At 36.4% G+C, this 21204-nt stretch overlaps 2 protein-coding genes and 1 long non-coding RNA gene across 3 annotated transcripts; 1 reads left to right on the top strand and 2 right to left on the bottom strand.

Annotated features, from left to right (window-relative positions):
- Positions 1 to 177: 177 nt before the first annotated feature.
- LOC130710910 (vesicle-associated protein 4-2-like) lies at positions 178 to 4441 on the bottom strand. Its single transcript, XM_057560296.1, has 7 exons — positions 3993 to 4441; positions 2927 to 2997; positions 2598 to 2679; positions 2381 to 2493; positions 915 to 992; positions 630 to 749; positions 178 to 528 (listed from the first exon to the last, which is right to left on the bottom strand). Exons 1-7 carry the CDS (start codon positions 4273 to 4275, stop codon positions 466 to 468), a joined length of 810 nt encoding a protein of 269 aa, XP_057416279.1. The 5' UTR covers positions 4276 to 4441; the 3' UTR covers positions 178 to 465.
- Positions 4442 to 8328: 3887 nt separating this feature from the next.
- LOC130715044 (transcription factor MYB102-like) lies at positions 8329 to 10558 on the top strand. Its single transcript, XM_057565038.1, has 3 exons — positions 8329 to 8596; positions 8862 to 8991; positions 9609 to 10558. The coding sequence occupies exons 1-3, from the start codon at positions 8464 to 8466 to the stop codon at positions 10342 to 10344; spliced, it is 999 nt and encodes a 332-aa protein (XP_057421021.1). The 5' UTR covers positions 8329 to 8463; the 3' UTR covers positions 10345 to 10558.
- Positions 10559 to 13689: 3131 nt separating this feature from the next.
- LOC130715046 (uncharacterized) lies at positions 13690 to 17322 on the bottom strand. Its single transcript, XR_009011545.1, has 5 exons — positions 16529 to 17322; positions 15476 to 15651; positions 15185 to 15269; positions 15002 to 15092; positions 13690 to 14391 (listed from the first exon to the last, which is right to left on the bottom strand). It is a non-coding gene; the product is annotated as an uncharacterized LOC130715046 (long non-coding RNA).
- Positions 17323 to 21204: the final 3882 nt, after the last annotated feature.

Raw genomic sequence — 21204 nt, 5'->3', positions numbered from 1 at the left:
ACGCTCATCAGGTGACCAGTTTCCAGTCAGGCAAGTTCGACCGGCCAGTTCAAGGCGAGTTTATCATAAAACATTCCTAAAAATGTGTTCCCAATTTGATAGGGATGCAAAATTTAATAATAAGAATCTTTTGACCTTTAGTGGATTGTCTCGGACATTAGCATCTAAAACAAATCATAGCATAACAAAGACAGCAAAACTTTCATTTACCACGTGAGAACTTGAATAAACTATTTCACATCAATCCGTCAAAATATTATTCCCCAAACCAAGAAAGCCTGAACAATATCACAATTATCTACATAGGGGTCATCACCACACCCCACGCATAGTCTTCTCCAAAGTACACTTGTCATTCACCTGAAATTTTTCTAAGAAAGACGCTGATTTAATGATTGTTTCTCTGAAGATAACATCTTCTTTGTCTGCAAAATAATTTCCTGTTCATTAATAGATATCAACACCCTATACAGAATCTACAACCACTTCGCCCTGTTGCTTTGCAAGGTATCTTTCCCTCCTCTCCTTCTGAAAACACAATCAGGGATTATATATAAATCAAGCATGTCCCAAAAGTAATGTATTGCAAGAGAAAACTCGTATTCAAAAGCCATGTAAAGATAACTGACCCATTCATCTATGACAAGCCCTTCCCCAATAATTTTAGGACCTGCATCTTCGGCGGGTTTTTTACGAGCTTCAAGGGCAGCATCAGCATCAGCAAGCTGTCGCTTCAGTTTTTCCAAAGCCTTAATAATGAGAAAAAATAAAGACCCTCATAAATAATCTGCAATTGGCATCTTATAAAAACCAACATAAAAGTAACAGAGAGAAGAGAAAGTGAAACGGAACTGTGTGATAAAGCACAAGCATTTGCTCAAAACACAAATGTACACTGAAATCTCAGTACTCACAGGACTAGGACGCTCTGGATCTAAAAAAATAACTCGCAAAATCTGCTCAACTGCTACTTGGTCTTTCTGCTCATCAAACTGTTTCCAAGAACAAAACAAATATAGTGTTTGAGAACAATTTCAAATAAAATCCCAGTAAGGAAAATATCTTCATATGAAGCAGAGAACTGGAAACAGTAAAGTGGCCGAAATGGAAAGTAAAAACCAAGCATGTACAAGAAAATATTGATTGTGCGCACATGTTGTAAGTGACACAAATAGAGTTATTGTGTGTTAATATAAAAGTTCAATACAAACCTAAACCAACGTTTCCCGGAAAGACCAGAATGCTTCCTTTCACCTCAAGGAGTTGGAACTTGAAATGTATAATTTTTAACTTTGGAATGTGTGTAAACGTAGGCAAACCACTTGTGTTTGAATTTCTGTTTGAGCCCCCTAATATGCTTTTGGGCAGTTCGTGACTTTGTGCCATCATGTTTGGATGTTTTGAAAGCACATTCACCTAGCCCAGTTTGAGCCCCAAGGCCCAAACCCACATTCAACTCAACTCAACTCAAATCCTTCTTTTCTGTTCATTCAACTCATACATTGACATGACTGACCTTCATTCTCCTTATCAGGTCTTTCACTCATACCATTTTTATCAATTACACACATTTGAAAATGCTTTTAACTGATATTATCCAAACAAGATTCACTTTTCAAACTTACATATAAATAAAAGCACCCAAAGATAAATCACTTTACAACAAACCCACATTGACCCAAACTCTATTTTGCCAACCCCAATTGACCCAAACTATGTTTTGCAAACCTAAATTCTAACATACGAAGCATTGAATGTAGAAGCAAGAATTCCCTTCATTGGGACTGAAAGTCCTTTCAAATTGAAAGTAACTAAAATGCAAATATACGCTTAGTTTGTGTTTGGGTTTCACTATCAACAGACTTTCAAATGCTTTGGGATGCAAGATTACGAATTACAAAGCGCTCAACGTGAAAGGGACTCCGACCCTCCTTTCGTGTTACGTTGAACCAAACTCGCCCTTAATCATCCAAAAGAAAGTGAATTTTCACATCATTAATCATAATAATAAATCTCAAGTCCTCCAACTATGCCCATTAATCCAATCAAAGGCTGCAAGGTTTATAATGGCTAAAACGATGAAATATATATTCAGAGTAATTTATCAAAACCAAATAAGAATATACATCCTTTCCAATCAACTATCTAAGTAGAACCAAGAAACAAAATATTCAAGTTAGTAGAATAAAAAGCAGTAAGTATGTGTGTGATAGACTGATAGGTAATCTAGGAAGATATCCAGTCGTATGATTGTTAGATGCTCATCTTGAAAGAGGAGGGGACATTTGAAAGAGGAATGCAGGTAAGACAACAATAAAATCGGCAGCAACAACTTATTTTAAGACATTATAATTTTGTAACCAAAAGAAAATTAACTAACCAGCTCAGGGACATAATCCATTGCTCCTTTGACCTTCAAACTCATGATTTTAAATTTGAGTCCAGTTTTTTCAGGCTTTTCATTATTTTCTGGTTGCTCTACAAACTTGAACACTGGAAAACATAATATAAATTAGTGAGATAGCTAGAATTTGTATTTATGACTATCTTTTGTTAAGCACAGAAAGGAACGCACAAATAAATCGAATACTGTCTACCTGTTGCTATGATACTCTCACCAGGTGCAAGGATAGCCCCAGGAGGACGCATGAAACAACTTTTGGGTGCAGTTGTTTGAAACTAAAAATAAATATTAAATGATAAATAAGGAAATCTTGTCAGATTAGATAGTCAAGATCCAGTACTGATTTAGAATAATAAGTGCACTCATGAATTTATAAACTGCAATAAATGAATTATTCTCCTGCAAAACTGTGACATAGTTGAGTTCAAACTAAATCAAAGTATCTCAACAACAAAAACTGCACATGAGGAAAAATTACATAAAAAAGGGAATGAATAAACATGAGTACATGTTTCATTATACCTTGAAAGCTACATGGGATTTACTGGTGTTTTTAATCCTAATGGCACTCCTAACCTGTTTGCCAGGCTCATCTGCACAACATAGCAAGGAAAGAGACAAATTGTAAAACACAAGACAAGAATACATAAAAAGACATATCATAAGGATTATGGAGCATAAAAGAACACATAACTCTACCAGTCTGTATATATTTCTTCACCTACAAGTTCACAAATCTAGTATGTGCATTTGACCTATCGTTTTAAAACTATATAGTTTCTACACCATGTTACTTACTAATGGTAATTCAAAGCCCTGTATATCAAATCCATCTACCACACAAATTTATCCTTTTAAAGAAAAACAAATGTTTAACAATCAATAGCGACAGTTGGCAACTTCCATTGTAATCAGAAAACAACCAAAATCAGAAAACACCAACATCAATAGCTAACAACATAGAATTAATATCTTCATCCTTAAGTGGTAGTTTGGGAGTTAGGGCAAAATTTTCATTTTTGAATTAACAGAGTTATTATGTAAATGTATCATATAAAAGCTTAGGACGTTAAGATTATACTGATCGATTAATTTTTTTTTGGTACATCGAAAAGATAAACTGCACCCTCCAGGATTGTTCCCTGGACCTTCCTCACCCAATCCATCTGTCCCCTAACTCTTACTACTTGAGCTATCATTCGGGGACACTGATTGATTAATTTATATCTTCTACTCTAAAATAAATTTGACAAATTAAAAAAATTAATTTGAAATGAAAATTTTGCCCTCCAAAATCCTCCCTCTTAGAGAAACTCCTAAAACACATTCTTGTGCCCCCAAACCAAACCTCTATTTTTTTTCTAACTTTTTCCACTTCTGGAAAGGCTTCAACTTTGATTAGCAACACAAAAAATCAGAACTTTTCAAGCCAAATTGAAAGAAAATAGGCAACGGTCTTTATTCTTTACCAAAAAAAAGTATCAGCAAACAGAAATTAACAGAGAACACACAAAATTGTTCATGATCAAAGCAATTACTAAATTTCATGCAGAGAAAGAAAAAATTGAATTAAAAAATTTCACCATACAAGGGAAGTAAAGCTTGGATGAGGGATCAAGCTTGAGACGACGTCGTGTGGGGAGAAGCGATCTGGCAACGGAGGAAACTGAACCGGAGGTGTGTGAAGCTGTTGAGCCTTCAAGCGGAGGAGGATGGTGAAGGTTAGGGTTATGGTGGTGGTGGTGATGAAGGTTGGAAGAAGACGACGTCGTTCCGGTAGAATTTGCAGTGGTGCTAGAATGGCGAAAGGGAAGCTTGAAGAGATTCCAAACCTTAGGTTCGGAGTGAGGTTTGGGTTCAGCTACGGCCATGTTGAAGAAAAACGAAGATTGTCACGAAAATGGAAGAACGAAACTGAATTTGAAGAATCGAGCGAGACTTGACTTTACTTCAGAGTTCAGAGAGTTTCAACGATGGAGGATGTAAAACGTGGTCGTTTTGTGTTTTTCTCTGGTTTTGAAATTGTGAAGTGTTGGAAACGCGGATTTGAGACGGGTTATGAACTGTGATGGAGAATGACTTTTCACGTCCACGCGCTTTCGGCTCCTTTTATTATTTTATTATCATTTTAGTATAATCAATATGCACGCAGCAGTGTAAAACTGTTTTACACGGATAATCAATCACACCAAGTCACGTTGAAGAAATAATAATTTTTATTTTAAATTTTAATTAAAATAATAATATATTTATTAATGTGACGAAATTTAATTGTATTACTGTGTAAACTTTACACTGGACCGTGCATATACATAAAATTATTATTTATTTATCTGTTTGTTGAGTGAGTGGTGCGGTTGGTTTCAGTTTGCAATGTGAAAATGGTGAAATGTGAGTTTCGTAGTGATGTGCGTGGAAAATATGGTGGGATCCTATTCAAGTCAATAGGTGTTTTTTTTAATAGTAAACGTTTTATGGTTGACTCTTCGAACATTGCTAAACCTAATTTCAACCTTATTTGGATACTAGTTTAATTAAATACTACTAGGGAGAGAAAACTATCCCAATTGTCATTCTTTAAATAATGATTTACTTTTAATGTTATTTTAATTTTGTATAATACATTTGTTAGGAGCGATATGCAACTGTTTCTTAAACGGGGACAGCATCTGTCAAAGACTAAAAATATACTCAAGATAAAGATGATGAAACATTAAAAAAAAATGATAAACAGGGATTAGAGTGTTATATTCAGACATATTCTCTTTAATCATAACATAGTAGCATATGCCCGGGTTTATTTAGCCTTTTACAGGCGGATCTTTTAGCTTCTATGCCGGCTATGATTTAATATATGTTATGTCACGTTAAAAAAAAAAAACATAGTAGCATATGATTTAACTTATCAAGCTTTATACAGTGAGTTTCATAGGTGCAATTGGAAGTTTCTTTTCTTTTAAGAGATTAATTTATATGCACTGACAATGTAAAAAGTTTTACACAGTCATTCAATCATATTCTTCCATTTTCTATTTTAAATATCATTAAATTGAAAATTAATTATAAACTAGCAAAATGGAGGATGTAATTAAATTATGGTGTAAAACTTACCTAAAACGTCAGTGGATAGAAATTAATTCAAGACTTACTTAGATAATCTTGTGTCTTAATTTTTCGAGTGTGACAAAAAATTATTATGAGTAATACGTGTAAATGTAATTTTTAATGGCATTTTATTAACTTATTATTTATTTTATTTTTTAAAACAGACTTTTTTTGGCGAATTTGAAACATACAAGTGATTGTATAGTAAACAAAAAAATTATCAAAGTAACAAATGTTTTTGAAATAAAGCTATGAAAATATCTCTATACGGGCCTTAGAGTGCTAAATGGACTAAAAGCCACTAAAAAGTCTATTTGGGCCTTAACATATTTCAACCCACATAAAGTGAGCTAGTTATTTAGGTGTTACATATTAAGGTTTCTTATGAAACCAGCTCTTCCTTATTGTTAAAGAGCCACTACTTCTTGATCGATGAAACCTAGTGCCCCCAACGCCTCCTTCCAGATGAAAAGCGCACATATTTTGTTTTCAGTTAAAAACTACACTCAGCTATTGAAATTCAAGAATGTGTATTACGAGGCAACGTAACATGTCATTTGTTAAAGGAATTTTAAATTTCTATTAAGTATCAGTTAAGTATAACTTAAAACCAAACATGCACTAACTCAGCGCCTCCTTCTTTAGATGTGCAAAACCTTCACTCTTTTACTTATGCTGCACTCTTTTACATACTTTTCATCACCTTCTAAATGATTTTTGGTGGCCTTTCCTCTTCCTTTTCTCTTCCTTTCGTGGCGACATGCCGACATGCTTGAATTTCTTCTTCTTTCCTCTTTAGTTCTTCACGATTTCTTCAGGATCTGAGTTTTCGATTTCTGACTTTCTTGTTTCTTCAAATATATTTCGCTCATGAAATGAAAAATGCAACGGTTTCAAGTTGGGTATACCATAGCCCCATAGTCACGCTCGTATGGAATCAATGCTCAATAAAAAAATTAGTAAATAGAAAATGATGTTGTTTCAAGCGAACTGGTTCAGACTAATTAACCACTATAGTCACACACTCACACCCATATGGAATCAAAGATCAATTAGAAAATTAAAAAATTAAAAAAAAATAACGATGTTGTTTTAATCGAATCGGTTCAGACTTATTAATCATGAATTTTAACCATTTTCATTGGTTCACCACTTATTTCAGTGTTCTTCGGTTCTTTTTGCTTGAACCAAATCGACCTTATCTCTATTCCCAGTTAAATCAATCCAACCAGCCAGTCTAATTCGATTGTGCTAACCTTGGTGTGCACTTAATTTAAATTATTTAACTTGGAAAGAATCTTATATTTATAAATACTACCATACTCAAAAAAAATTTATAGATAAATTAATTCACGAGGAATCTTGGATCAAATTTAAATTCTCTTAAGGCCTTTTCATTGCAAACCTAGTGTCAAAATGTCAAACTTTATAAGTATGAATGAAAAACAATGTGAATGAATTCCTTAAAATCTAAAAGCTTCAAAGATAAAAAAAGGGGGTTTAATATGATTTTGGACATTGTATAATACGTTAAGTTTGAAAATGATCCCTTCCGGAGCAAAGTTTGGATTCAATACTTCCTATTGTTTGAGAAAATATCTGATTTCGATCTTTGTCAGAAGTGGTGGTTTGGTGACCTTTACCAATAACTCACTTATTAACATAATACATGCTAATCGGTGAATCCATGTGGCAATTACACATAAGATCTGTGAAGCCATGGGAAAATGCCACTGAACCACCACCTCCGATAGGGACCAAAACCAGGTAGTTTCTCAAACAGTAGGGACTGAGTTCAAACTTTGCTCCAGAGAGGGACCATTTTCCAACTCAGTGTATTATACAGGGACCAAAACCTTGTTTAACCCTAAAAAAAAACAAGAAAATTAAAAAGCAAAGGAAATTATAAGGAAATCAAACTTTTCATAGCATCCATTTATTATATAATAAAAGAGAGACTTCATTTTGATCAATGAGACACTCCTTACAAAAAAATCACTCTCTCATTAAGCTTCTAGACATACCACAATATAAGTTTCTGAGGTTAGTTTGCGGATAAAGGAGGTTAAAAACACCTGCTAAATAATCTCCACTAAACGCAAAATGCATGTCCGAGGTGTTGCTAAAAATTGTCGTTAATAATTTGTGGCGAGTGCAACTTGGGGGTTTTCAAAACCGCAGACAAATAACTCACGGGGGTTGAAAACCGCCACTAAACACAAATAAAAAACGACGCTAAATGACGAATTTTTTTTTTGTAGCGGTGTACATGTAAAAAATACGGTGACGCTCAAGTGAGTGTGCGATCTACACATATCTAGTGAGCCTTGTAAAAGGTCTTTCAAAAACAAGGTTGCCTCAAGGTGGCCTTGTTTACTTGTTATTAAATGGGTTGTTGTGCCACCGATTGATTTTTTTTGAGACAAAAGTTTCTTAATTAAGATATGCAATTCGTTTGTATGGTGCTCACTTAATTGTGGGATTTTTAAATCGGTGAAGATGTTATTGAATACTTTTGATTTTTTAGTTCGACCAAAATCTAGCAATGAACAACCTTCAAAGTGAAGATTTTCCTTCAATAATTAATATTAATCAGTTCATTCTCTGTTTGATTAGCAAAGCAACACGAGAAATAGGTACACATATACAAAATCAACGTAGTGAAGATTTATTAGATGATATGGATAGGGGACACGTAGCAACAGAGATAACAGAGGACGGTACCAAATCCATTTGACTTCACCTGTTTCCTATCCTTGCAATCTCCTTAATTTTTGTTCTATTTATACAACAAGCAAGTTCGTCCTCATTGAGTTTCTTACACAATATAACTCAATTTCTCTCTCTGTCTCTATTAATTTGTTCACGTCCAAAACTTGTCCCCTCTTTTTGTGTCATCTACTTCAAGCAAACTCATTGACCAAGTAGTAGCTTACCCAAGAGCTAGTACTGCCATGGGGAGAGCACCATGTTGTGACAAGAATGGCCTCAAGAAAGGACCATGGACACAAGAGGAAGACCAGAAACTCATCGATTACATTCAGAAACATGGCTATGGCAACTGGAGAATACTCCCAAAGAATGCTGGTATGTCATTTGTACATTGAAATGTTACTTACAAATCCAAACAATCAGTGCACACACTCTTCAGACATTCAATTTTTCTCTCCATCTTTCTTTTCTTCTTATAATCATCATATATTCGATCAATTACTTATCTCTCTTTAATTCCTTTCTCGCTCTAGAAATGTTTGTTGGATGTTCTACAATGTTGGGATCTCTATCAAACATTTTTATGTACTTGATCAACTAAAGTTGAAGGAATGAACTTTGCTCACTTTTCATTGAACAGGATTGCAAAGGTGTGGAAAGAGTTGTCGTCTCCGTTGGACAAATTATCTCCGACCAGATATTAAGCGAGGTCTATTCTCTTTTGAAGAAGAGGAGACAATAATTCATCTTCATAGCATTCTTGGCAATAAGTAAGTCTATTGGTTAATTAATTAAGTTGTTTTGTTTTCTCTTTGGTCAATTTAAATATACACATAACAAAGCATGAGTCAAATGATGTTTTTATTCATTAAAATGTAATAATATTGTTGCGGAGGTTGAATCCGATTACTTACCGGAATATTCTCGTCATTTAGAACCCGCTACTCATCTTAACATGAGGAGCCCCAAAATAATAAATATAACCTCATCGCTCCGGAAAAACCTTAAACGACAAAGTCAACCCCTCACTCGAGCCTTTCTAAAAGGCTCACACAAGGGGTTGTCTCTACTGTTTTGAGGCTCCTCATGTTGAGGGACAAGTGGTGGGTTCCAGGGTGTTGAGGATATGTTGGTAATCGGATTCAACCGCCGGAATAGAACAAGACCCGTAGCTTTGCCAATGACGAAGTCTATGGTGACATGTAAGAATCGGCACCCAATGTGGCCATACCTTGTCATCTTCTCACAGGGTTGCCTCCATTGTTTTTGGGCTCTTTGGGTTGAGACGAGTGTCAGGTTCCTGGGTGTCGAGCGTATGCGAGTAACCGGATTTAACCATCAGCATATATGAAAGTGTAATAACTGTATTCTATTATTTGATTTCTAGGTGGTCTACCATTGCTTCTCGTTTGCCAGGAAGGACAGACAATGAAATCAAGAATTACTGGAACACCCACATTAGAAAAAGGCTCCTGAAAATGGGAATTGATCCTGTCACACATAGCCCAAGGCTTGATCTTTTGGACCTCTCTTCTATCCTAAGTTCACCTCTCTATGGCTCATCACAAATGAACATGTACCCTGAGATTCTAAAGCTGGCATCATCACTCTTCTCCTCCTCTCATCAGCAAAACCAAGACCTCAACATTTGTGACCAAAATAATGGTCAAGAGCATCATAACCAATCCTTCAATCCTCAAATTCAGAACCAACAAATCCAACCTTGTGTTTCAATGCCTTTCAATCAATCACGATTGGTTGAGTCCAATTTGAACCCATACCCATCGATTTCCCCTGACTTTTGCTTCCAACAACATTCTCAGCTAAGTGATTGGCAGCATTGCAATGGAATTGGTTCAAGCACCAAAACAGAGGATTTTGTCCCTCAATTACCATGCTATAATTACTACAATTCTGATTGTTATGCAAACAACAACAACCAGAACATGAGCTTCTCTTCAGTTCTACCAACACCTTCGTCAAGTCCCACACCATTGAATTCAAACTCGACCTATAAAAATGGGAGCAGTATCACTGAAGATGAGACAGAAAGCTTTGTCAGCAGCAACAACATATTGAGATTTCAAATCCAAGATATGTTATGTGTGAGTGAGTTCTTGTAATGTTATCACTTTACATATCATCACCAAACCAAAGAAAATTGAATCAATTCCAAAAGGGTTGATTATTTCCTTGCATCGATTTATGGTGGATCGTAGCTAGTTAATTTCATAATTTGGCATCGATGATGTTGATGCTTGTAACATTTTCTTCTAAACCTTTAATGCTATTGATAGTTTGACTTTTTTAATGCTATTGATAGTTTGACTTTGATCATTGAGTGAGGCTTTGGCTGTATTAGGAAGTACTAAGGTCCTTATCTCTTTTTCCAATTATTTATTCAGGGCCCCATTTATTCACACTCAATGTTTCTATAATTGCTATGGTACAGTGCATGCTTGTTTTTCCTCGCAAGATTAGCAATAAACAAAGCACTGTTCTTAAACCAATGTCATACATAAGACCATCCAAAGCAAGATATGAGTAATTAGACTCAGGGCCGGTCCCGATATTTTGGAGGCCCTGGTTAAATAATAAAAATGGATCCCTAAATTTTTTTTTTAGAAAGTTTAATGGGAACACTACGCCAAAAAAAACCTTTTACAGCGGTTCGGATCCGTTGTAGAGCTCGCCGCTGTAAAAGACTATATAGCGGTCTGAACCGCTGTAAAAGATAGATTATTTACAGCGGTTCTTTAAGGACAACCGCTGGAAAAAAATTCGATTTTTTTTTGGTGCCCCTTCTTTTTGGAGGCCCTGGGCTGTGGGCCTGCTTGCACAGGCCCAGGGCCGGCCCTGCTTAGACTGAAATAGAAATCAACTCGTATAAAATTAAAATCCAAATTATATATTTGTCAGTCTACTAAAAATTATTAGTCTAAAGAGAACACAAGTTTAAACATTGGAAAGGCATTATTGGGGATAGTGAATGAATTTTCAAGAGGAATATTATGATGGAATTGCTTCAGGTTGATGGAGATGATAGAATTCAGTGTTAAATTTTTGTGTTTGATTGAATTTTCTTTAGGTGTGGATGGAGATGATGAAATTCAGGGTTGCATTTTGGTTTTGATTGAATTTGCTTTAGATGTTTATGGAGATGATGCAAAATATGAATGTTTCTAGAAATGGATGAACAAAATAAGGGATTTGAGTGAGATTAATGATAAGAAATTCGTGATTATAAAGAATAATTTTTTTCTAAATATTTTAATTTTATTTAACTAATGGCATACATGAAAATTGAAATTTAATTAAAAAATCATGGTAAAATGACACAAAATTAAAAAAAATTGAAATGAAAAGAAAGGATTTTTATTTTTTTGAAATGGACACAAAATTTAAAATTAAACACATGAATATATGCCACTCAAGATTAAGTAGACACAATAGTAAGAGCATTAAAATTGAAGTATTTTCTAGAAGGGAGATGATTTTTCAAATTTACGCAAAGGAAACACTAAAATCAAATCCCACTTATTTTACAGTATCAAAAACAGAGTTATAATATTGATTAACACTTTCACTTATTTAAACTTTACATTTCATTCAGTTTTCTTCTCTTTCCGTCATATTACACATCACAATTTTTACTTTATCTCTATTTGATTTGTGCTCTCCTGTTTTTCCACTTTATTTGCACTTAAATAAAAGTGTGAACAAATTTTTTTTCTTAAAAATATAAAATACACCCTTTTGGAAACGATGATGAGGAACACAAGACGTGTGGTTTCTGAGATTCCGACATAAAATCCAAGACGCCGGCGAGGTGGCCGGAGATACAACGCCTTACGCCGGTGAACGTGAGCATTACACCTGTCCATTGCAGCTGCAATAGGTAACTGTCTTTTTACGTACAACGAATAAAGTATTTAAAGTAATCAATCTTGCATGGGGAGTTTTGACCAATATGCTTATGGATGGATTTAGGGTACGTGGCCATGCACCAGCGGTGACACTGCAATCTGTTGGGCCCGCCATGGAAGTGAGGGAGGCTGCTTTACATTGAAAATCATGGCATGCTTCTTGTGCTCATTTTGCTTTCTGTTTTTAATTTCTTGCATTATTTGTCTTCCAGCATGGAGCTAGAATTAATGGGTAGATGATACTGTTGATTATTAATTGCGTGAGCATTGGTTGGTTCAATAATACAAGGTTGGGTGGGTCCGGTGTGCAATATAATTTGGTATGTGTTTGAATTTCAGTTTATAAAATAGAGTTTGACTAAATGTGAGTTTATGAATAAACGTGTTCGAGTCAATGTGAGGTGAAGGTGGTGTCAAAATTTGTGGTGGAGGCTGAGGTGATGTTACAAAGGAGAATGTGGCCTGGCACATAGAGAAGGAGTGCAGCAGAGTTTAGGAGTTAGGGAAAGAGTGAACCGGCGCCGGTTATGACGTTGTGGCAGATTTGATGGCGGAAGGCGAGGACGTGAGGTTTGAGAGAGGCAGTGATGGGGTTGCGGGCGAAGGGGGTTGCGGTGGGAGGAGGGGTTAGAAACATTAGATGAGGGTCAGAGGGATTGAAGGTGTGGCTACAGGAAGAGGGGGGAGGGAATTATAGGGTAGGGTTATGGCGTCGCAACAGTGGGGGAGGGAGTGTTGGGGAGACAGGGGAGCGTATGGGTCAACACTAAAGATCATAAAGAGATTTGGACACATCAATCTTTACCCAAAATCTTAAGGCCTTAAGTTTATGAGTCACATTTCCTATAAAATTATCACCTCACTCATTCTTTATCAATGTTACTCCAACTCAATCACACTTCAATTCTCAAGGATGGAGGGACGACAGAGGTGGGATGGGGCAGAGGGAGAAAGGGTACGTGAGGTTTCGAGGGAGTGAGGGATTTATTGGCTGAAGGATAAGGGATGAGTGAAGCAGAGGTGGCGTTGAGGCATCGCAATGCTGGAGGGGCGACGAAGGGGGGATGGGGCCACTAGTACAAAAAATAGATAAGGTAGCGGTTAAAATATAGCAAAGGTAGTGGTTCTAACCGCAGAAAAGCAAGGCGTAGCCTTTGAGTAAGTGCAACAGTAGCGGTTCATAACCGCTACCTTTAAACACTACAGGCAGCGGTTGATATTTAAGGAACTGCTACCAATGCTGCACAAATGACTCTATTGAACGTCAAACGTAGCAGTTGTAACCGCTGCCTTTTGATAGAAATAGTAGCGGTTGTAACCGCTGTCTTTGTTTAAATATTTAACAACAAAGGCAGCGGTTCCAAACCGCTGCGTTAATTTTTTTTTCTAAATGAACTGTATGCTTTTAGCATATTTTTGGTAGGGAACAACAAAATCTGAATTACTTGCTCTGTATTATAGCAAATTCAAACATATTACAGACTCATTGCTAAAGCGACATAGTAATCATGACTCATGAGTTAGCAGCCAAAGAGGGAAGAAGTTACATCAACACAAAATTAAAACTTATGGCAAAAGATTTTTTATTTATGAGAAAACCAATCAGAGGAAGAATCATATTTAGTTTATTTTTTAAAGGCTCTAAGTAGAAGGAACCCATTTCCCACCACCACTTATCAGGAATCAGAAAAGGAGAAAATTGGTTGAATAAATAGGTTATGAACTTATGGTTATGGCCACGGCTAGTAAGTAAGCTGTAAAGATATTTTTATCTTAATTTCTAGGAAGGATAGGGCCATTCTGTCCAAATCAAAGTGTTCCCTATTTGTTACCATTCACAACATTGGAGTTTCACAAGTTCATTCTTATCAATTGTCATACACATAGTGCTATTACACACACACTAACCTTGCATCATGCCAGAGCGTGCACAAAATTAATTGAAATAATAAAAAAAGTAAGAAACTAGTGTTTTATTTTACTTACATTGAGACAACTGACAACAAAATAAAAAATAATTACAGCATGAACTCCATACATCTTGCAAAGCAAGAATACGTGATCAGTTAGTATTAGTACCTTGGACTGTAGAAAACATGGAACATGCTTCTGGTGGATATAACATTTGCCACAACAGATAGGATATGGGGATAACTGTTCTGATTACCAACAGTTGATTCAGGAAGACCATTTCTAGGCCCAACAGATCTTCTGATTCCCAATCTCAGTTCTCCATTTTCGCCCCTACAAATTAAAGACAGGCAATAAGCATTGAGAGTTTGAAAGGTATAAGAATGATAGATGATAGTCTTCTCTTTCTTAGAGATTGTGTAGTTGGAATTTCAAGTTTGATTAATCAATGGACATTCAAAGATTATTGTTTCTCCTTTTTAGCGATTTCAAAGTTTGCAAGACATATATTCATGATTTTCATGTACAGGAAGCCATGGGTTTTGAGGTATGTTTTGTGTGTAGATATTTTCTTTTTCCTGGCTCTGTTTCACAGTTTGGTACTTAATGCTCACCAAGACAATTAGCTATTGAATATTAATAATACACCAAAAATTATTACTTTTTGGATAAAAAGACAAAATTAATAACATCTACTTTTGTTCGCCAATGGATGATTACTTTCTACTGGGACCTGATGCCTATTAAAATGTCCCAGTTCATCACACACATGCAACATGACTTTATCAGCTATAATGTTAAAAATATAGTTGAAGTGGTAAAGGCTGACATAGCTGAGGGGATAAAGATTCAATGGTCAGAAGAAAAAACAAATTTGCCACAGGAGTACCTAAGAATTTCTCCATGCACAAACTCACACTCACACATATAGATAGATACATACCTTAGAAAAGACACTGCATCACCAGAAACAAGATTATTTTGGCTTACAAAAATACTCCAGCCAGTAGTGAGTAGATGCCACCTTGGTTAACCTGACAAATCACCAGATTGATTATTTGTGCTAATTAGTCAACATATGAAGCTACACCTTGTATAGTTGTTAACTTTCCCTTAATCACATTACCTCTATAAATATGACAAAATTTCCACTCCACACCATGCAGGTCTTTCGCAACAAGTTCTTGAGAGGGTCTCTGCTGCTTATAATCCTGTAAATTTCAGGGAAACTACACAATCAAACTTTAGAATTGATATGTGCTTATTTGGAAATATTTCTACAGTTGGTTCTTAAGCCCGAATAAATTCTGGATAGAAGTTTTCATGAGTAGCTTCTGGATTTCAGAATTGATTGTGAGAGAAGAAAATTAATACAAACATGCTATATGTTCAGAAAGACCAGTGAAAGATGTCACACCAAAGGAGGAAGACAGTCCCCAGCAGCTCTACGAGGAACAGAAAATCCCCTGTGAGTGATGGTATCAGAGGCAGTAAGTGTTTTGCAGAACATGTGAGAAGTTGATTTTGAAGGCGACCCTTCTCATATGCGCCCAATTCCTCAAGCTCATTGCCCTCAAAATTCTTCCCTACAGACTGAAAACAAAGTCTATTCAGAGTTGCTTCATGGGATGTTTCAAAGAAACAATTGGTGCATTAAATTTAACATTTTAAAGGAAAAATGAACTTCCATTGCTGTCATTTCATCCATTTAGTCCTATTAGAGGAATTATCAATTAGCACATTGTATAACAAAATAACAGATACAGGGCATACATGAATATAAGTATTTTCTTCTTGGAAAGGCGCTTACAGTTTCTGCATAATGTGAACCTATGACAAAATATCACTATCATTATATAATCCTAAAAGAGCTCGTGCATTTTTTCATTAAATAGACAATTTGCATCTAATATCAGAACCGATCCCATCCACCCATTACAAAATCCATGAAAACCATTTGGAGAAGTCTAGATTCATACTAATAATCTATTTTCTTTCAGTAACGGGAAGATAAACACCTACGGCTGCCAAGCAGACATTGTCCGCACACTAGTATCATTATATCATACTAGTGTTTTATTAGTTTTTTTTTTTTTGGAAACAAAAGCTTAATTGCATAAGACATGAGCTGAAAAGCTCAAGAGCAGTACGAGCAAAGCCAAGGGGGACCAACACAAAGTGAAGACCGCCAAGGCCAGAGAAGAAAAGGAACAAAACAGAAAGATAAAGAAACACAGTGCACAAAACAGAAAATAGAAACAAGGGAAAAACACAAGCAAATCAATAACGTGTAGAGGCAGTGACACATCAAGGAAAATGCAGGGTCGCAGAAACAAGGCAGCCAAGATAAGCAACCGGCAATCTCAGCAACTGCAGGCCATCTAAGAGGTGAGAATAGCCGAACAAAACACAATGCAGAGGAGCACTAAAATTGGCTGGGGTAACAACATCAAAGACAGAGAGAACCAACCTCAACACAAAATAGCTCCAGTTAATACGAGCCACACTCCTTTTTGTGGTATAGTGATAGACCCCACTGGTTGACATGGGTAAGTAAGTAAAAGTGGTAAGAAAGAATGCAACCAAGAGGAAACAACTCAGCACATTCCTTTCTAGTAGTTTCCAGCAGCCAGAGAAGAAGCAGTAGAAGAAGAACAAGAGCATAACCAGTAACAATGGAGTGGAAGTGGAAGACGAAGAAGCAACCTCAACCTCGGTTGCAGCGCTTGAACGCCAAGAGGAACATCGATTACGAGCCCCCAACCCCAACCCCTCCTTCTTCAACTTCTTCCTCTCCTCCCTTCCACTCCCTCCTCGACCCAACCAACCTCCGTGTCATGGGCATCGACAGCGAATTTGACCGCATCTTTCACCGCTGATTGGGAAGGTCGAAAGTGTCGCTCTGCTGATTCCAATCCCAATCGCAATGTTCCTGTTACAATTCTTCCAGTTTCGCCTAAATTGGAAACCCCTGACCTAAAAAATGGGAATTTTGGAGATGGGGTTTGGGGAATCAAGGGTTTTATGCCTTACAACTGCTATTGGTGCTGGTGTTGTTCGTTCTCCGTCTTCTTCTGGTGAGCATGATGGCAGAGGAGTTGTGGGTCGGCTCAGAAATGGGGGAAGGAGACAGTTAGGGCGCGAGATGGCAAAAGGATCGATGCAATGACGGCACAGCAAGGTGTGGAGTAGGGCGGGAAGAATCTATGCGTGCACGATCTAATAGTGGAGAAAGTGAGAAACCCAGCTTTTTTTAATTTTTAATTTTAAAATGCTAAAGTAGCAAACTCTAAGGTAGCAGTTCTTTTTTACCCGGTGCCAAAGCCCTCCTTCCCTGTTTTGTTATTTAGCCCACTACCAATGCTTGCTTAAAGGTTGCAGTTGTTTTTTTAACCACTACCTTAGCCCCTTCACACCAATTTTCAAAAAAAAAAAAGGTGAAAAGGTAGTGGTTCTTTTAAAACTGCTACTTTTGAACCGCTACTTAATCCTTTTTGTGGTATAGTGGGCGGCGATGGGAGACAAGTGAAGGTTTTGAGGGAGAGGGGGTGAAGGTTTGAAGAAGTGAAGTGGCTTACATGAATGATGACACAAAGAAATCATTCAACTTAATTAGTGTCGGCTAGGCTGGCGCAAACCTGTGAGCTTACGAGATTCGTCGACCTCAGTTCAGTTTTTAACATACATCAGCCTTATCCAACACTAATTAGTTGGTTAGTGAATGCACCATTAGCCAAAATCTACCGCTAAATATTGTTGATTGTCGGAGGTAAAGTTGGCCAAATGGGATTAGCTGGATTTGTCGTAAACTCGTAATTGATGTTAATTGTTGTTGGACTAGGTCCGCTAAAACAACATTATCATTAAGTGTGTTTTGTTCATTAGTTTTGCTAATATTAAAAACAACATTAGCACTTAACACCTTTTTAGTTAGACAAAAATCTCTAAAGTGACTTTTAATTGGAGGGTATTTACGTAATTCTAAATTAAAACTCAAGTTTCTCTCTCCCCATTTATGACATCATAGCCTCAATCTCTTCTCTTTTCTCTCTCAAGTCTCAACCCTAGAGTTCCACACTATCCGCTTCCGCAGCTCCGCCGCCGGCGTGACCATTCTTTCCTCCTCCACTATTTTCTCTTATTTACGAACCAAACCCCATTGTCATTCTCTTCGGCGGCGCAAGGTTCCGACGCTGAGTTCCCCCATCAATGACTTCAACGGCGTCAAGGTCTCCAACTACACCAAGGTCCACCTTCGCCTCTGTTTCCCGCGACCTCCAACAACCACCACTGTTAGCGATTCCGACGACGCCGCAATTGACACATCCCACCATGACCGTTCAATACCGAAGCTCGCTCGCTGACCTTCCCTCTCTGTTTCGGTGTTTCTCTCTCACTTGCTTATTACAGATTCACAGAGCCATTGTCATAGAGAAAGGCCTAAGATCCAAACACACGAAGAAATGTGGGTGTGATTTCAATTTTTACTACAGGGATTTGTTCTTTGTTTGTTTCTGATTTAGTTGATTATTGATCCAAACACTTCTGTTTAAAAATCAAAATTGTCTACAGTGCACAGTAATTATAAGATGTGCAGACATGGTTCTATACTTCTATGTCCAAAGGTTTAAGATACTACTTCTTCACTTGATTTCTAATCTTAAAAAGTAACAGAACAAGATAAATGTATCGAGAGGAAGAAGAAAAAAAGTAGATAAAGAAGAAAAGAAATTGGAGCAAGGAGATGCAGAATGAACACAATAAACCTAATGGAAGAAGATGGAAAACTTTGAAGAAGATAAAGTATGGAAGCAAACAAATCTGCAAGGCGGGAGAGGAGAGTTCGCATTTTTCTCCAGGGGCAGAAGAAAAATCGACGACAAGAGAAAAGTTAGTGAATTTTAAGTTTATTTTAAAAACATAAATTTGAAATTACATAAGTACCCATAACTTAAAGTATTTTTAAGAAGAGAGAGTTGGAGATTTTTATCCAAGTGAAAAGGTGTTGAGTGCTAACTTACTCCTTTTAAAAAATAAGTGGGAGTAAGTTAGCATTTCCTATATATATATATATAATAAAGAGATAGAATGTAAAATTAGTGTATGAAACCCAAGATGATAGTTTAGTTGGCAACCTAGACCGAGTGTGTGAGAAGAACTTTTGAGTTCGATCCCACATAATACACTTTAGGGAAGGGATGATGAACCTTAACTTGAATAAATCTCAAATCTGACGGCATCTAAAGGATCAAAGGGTGACCGAGTACAAGATCTTTAAGAAAAAAAAAATAGTGTATTAAAACAATATCAATTATACTTGGTGGTTCGTGAATCAATTATAAGTTTGGTCAATCACACTTATCCAACCACATCTATAATTAAGCATATATAGTTGGCATAAGACAGGCATGAGTTCTACTCGTACTCTCGTAGGACAGGTGATGATGAGGCTACTTTATGCATGTAAGCTTTTCGTCACTTTTACGTCAAACAGTGATGTTTATAATTTTTTTGATAAGCACAGTGATGTTTATAATGAGTCACCGATTGATCAGTGGAAGATGCAGGATGAGAATTCACAACTTGTCCTAAAAGTCAACGACATGAATGTTTCCTAGTAAATGTTTGTATATACGTTTAAATTGTCTAAAAATACAATCCACTCAAATGCAAGAGCCATAAATTAAAAACAAAAACACATTTAAATGTCAAATTATCTTGATATGTCATTGTAATTGTCTTTGGCTATAGCATAGCAGCCGACCACACGACGAGAAAGAGGCAATCGCAATCCATAATACAATGTGGCCCTCTTCGCTTTCGTTCTCGACCGTCCAAAGAAAAAACTGCTTGCACAGCTTTTGAAAGTAAACTTAATGTTGATTTGTGTCCTTGCTAGCTTGAGTTTCTTTCTTTACTTCGTTCTCGTATAATCCTGCCTATGCTTTTGTCTGTTTTTGTGTCTTAGATATGACATAATCACATGACAACATATTTGGGTTCCATTTGTTGGTTACTATAGTTTCAGTTAGTGATTCTTGTCTTGGAGACTTATTAGTAGTAGGTTGGGTGGGATTTTTGAAAACTTTCTATCCTTTTATTTTACGTACGTACAATGGATTCGAGCACCTCTTGCACTTTATTTAATTTTATTTTTTTAGATAAGCTCTTGCTCTTTATAAGTTCAATTATGGCTCATAAAAAAACAAATCAAGGAGGATGGAGCCATGGAGGCCAACAGCGTGTAGGAAACAACAAACAAAAGGAGGCAGCTGCGATGATGGATATAATTAGATTAGGATGACATTACACCCTATCAGTACTATGGAGTGACAAGTAGGAGTATACAAGATCCGATCTTGTCCCTTGATCCGTTATGACCCGAGTCCATTCAACCCGCACCTCATCGGGTTTATTCAAGTCTATTAATGAGTTCAGTTTTAAAAACTGGCTCAGTCAATATTTAGGGTCGGGTGAAAGACAAACACAACTCGTCTCAACATGTCTCACGAATACTCCAATAAATGCATCTGATATAGTTAGATTGGAACATTGTACCATACCAATTTAGTACAAACAATCTAATATATGTGTAGTTTCTTTTATAATTCATAATAGGATAATAAGATTGGAAATTAGTGTTTACAAAATAAGTATTTATAATTATTTTATGGGATTTGAAATTGTCATTCAACTTTTCTTTCAAGCTATGAACGCTCTAAGTGACAAGGATAGGATCGCAAACAAATATTGCAAGTTTTGGAGTTCAATTTGTCAGATATGTGTAAAAAAGCTTTATTTTGCAGGACCAGTGACAAACCAGCTAGTTCAAGAGCCAAGTTAGAAAAAAGAGGTTATACAGTTACTCAACAATTAACATATTAATATAAATAAACCTACAAAACTTGCATGTCTTGTTTTTTCCCGTTCCAACCTATTTGTCAAATGCTACTAATAAAAGAAAATGTTTCATAGACCACAATGGGTGTAAACAATCAGAGATAGAAAGCGAGAGGATATAGAAAAGTAATAGATGCAATATATAGTGTGATGCGATAAAAAGTGAAAATAGAAAGAAAAATATGGTGTTTGAATGATATATGTACTAATAAATTGAGGACCAGATCGTCGTATCATCCTAGCTTA

Source organism: Lotus japonicus, chromosome 4, assembly GCF_012489685.1.
Source record: "Lotus japonicus ecotype B-129 chromosome 4, LjGifu_v1.2".
In the NCBI taxonomy this organism is placed as follows: Eukaryota; Viridiplantae; Streptophyta; class Magnoliopsida; order Fabales; family Fabaceae; genus Lotus; species Lotus japonicus.
The sequence above is the reverse complement of the archived record's forward strand: the minus strand, read 5'-3'. Positions and strand labels throughout refer to the sequence as shown.

Excerpts from the sequence above, each read along its gene's own strand:
- LOC130710910 (XM_057560296.1), bottom strand. The coding sequence starts at position 4,275 with ATGGCCGTAGCTGAACCCAAACCTCACTCCGAACCTAAGGTTTGGAAT. Across the intron at positions 2,680-2,926 it reads AATCCCATGTAGCTTTCAAG|TTTCAAACAACTGCACCCAA; the intron begins GTATAATGAAAC and ends ATTTATTTTTAG. Across the intron at positions 993-2,380 it reads TGGATTATGTCCCTGAGCTG|TTTGATGAGCAGAAAGACCA; the intron begins GTTAGTTAATTT and ends TCTTGGAAACAG.
- LOC130715044 (XM_057565038.1), top strand. The coding sequence starts at position 8,464 with ATGGGGAGAGCACCATGTTGTGACAAGAATGGCCTCAAGAAAGGACCA. Across the intron at positions 8,597-8,861 it reads AATACTCCCAAAGAATGCTG|GATTGCAAAGGTGTGGAAAG; the intron begins GTATGTCATTTG and ends TTCATTGAACAG. Across the intron at positions 8,992-9,608 it reads CATAGCATTCTTGGCAATAA|GTGGTCTACCATTGCTTCTC; the intron begins GTAAGTCTATTG and ends TTTGATTTCTAG.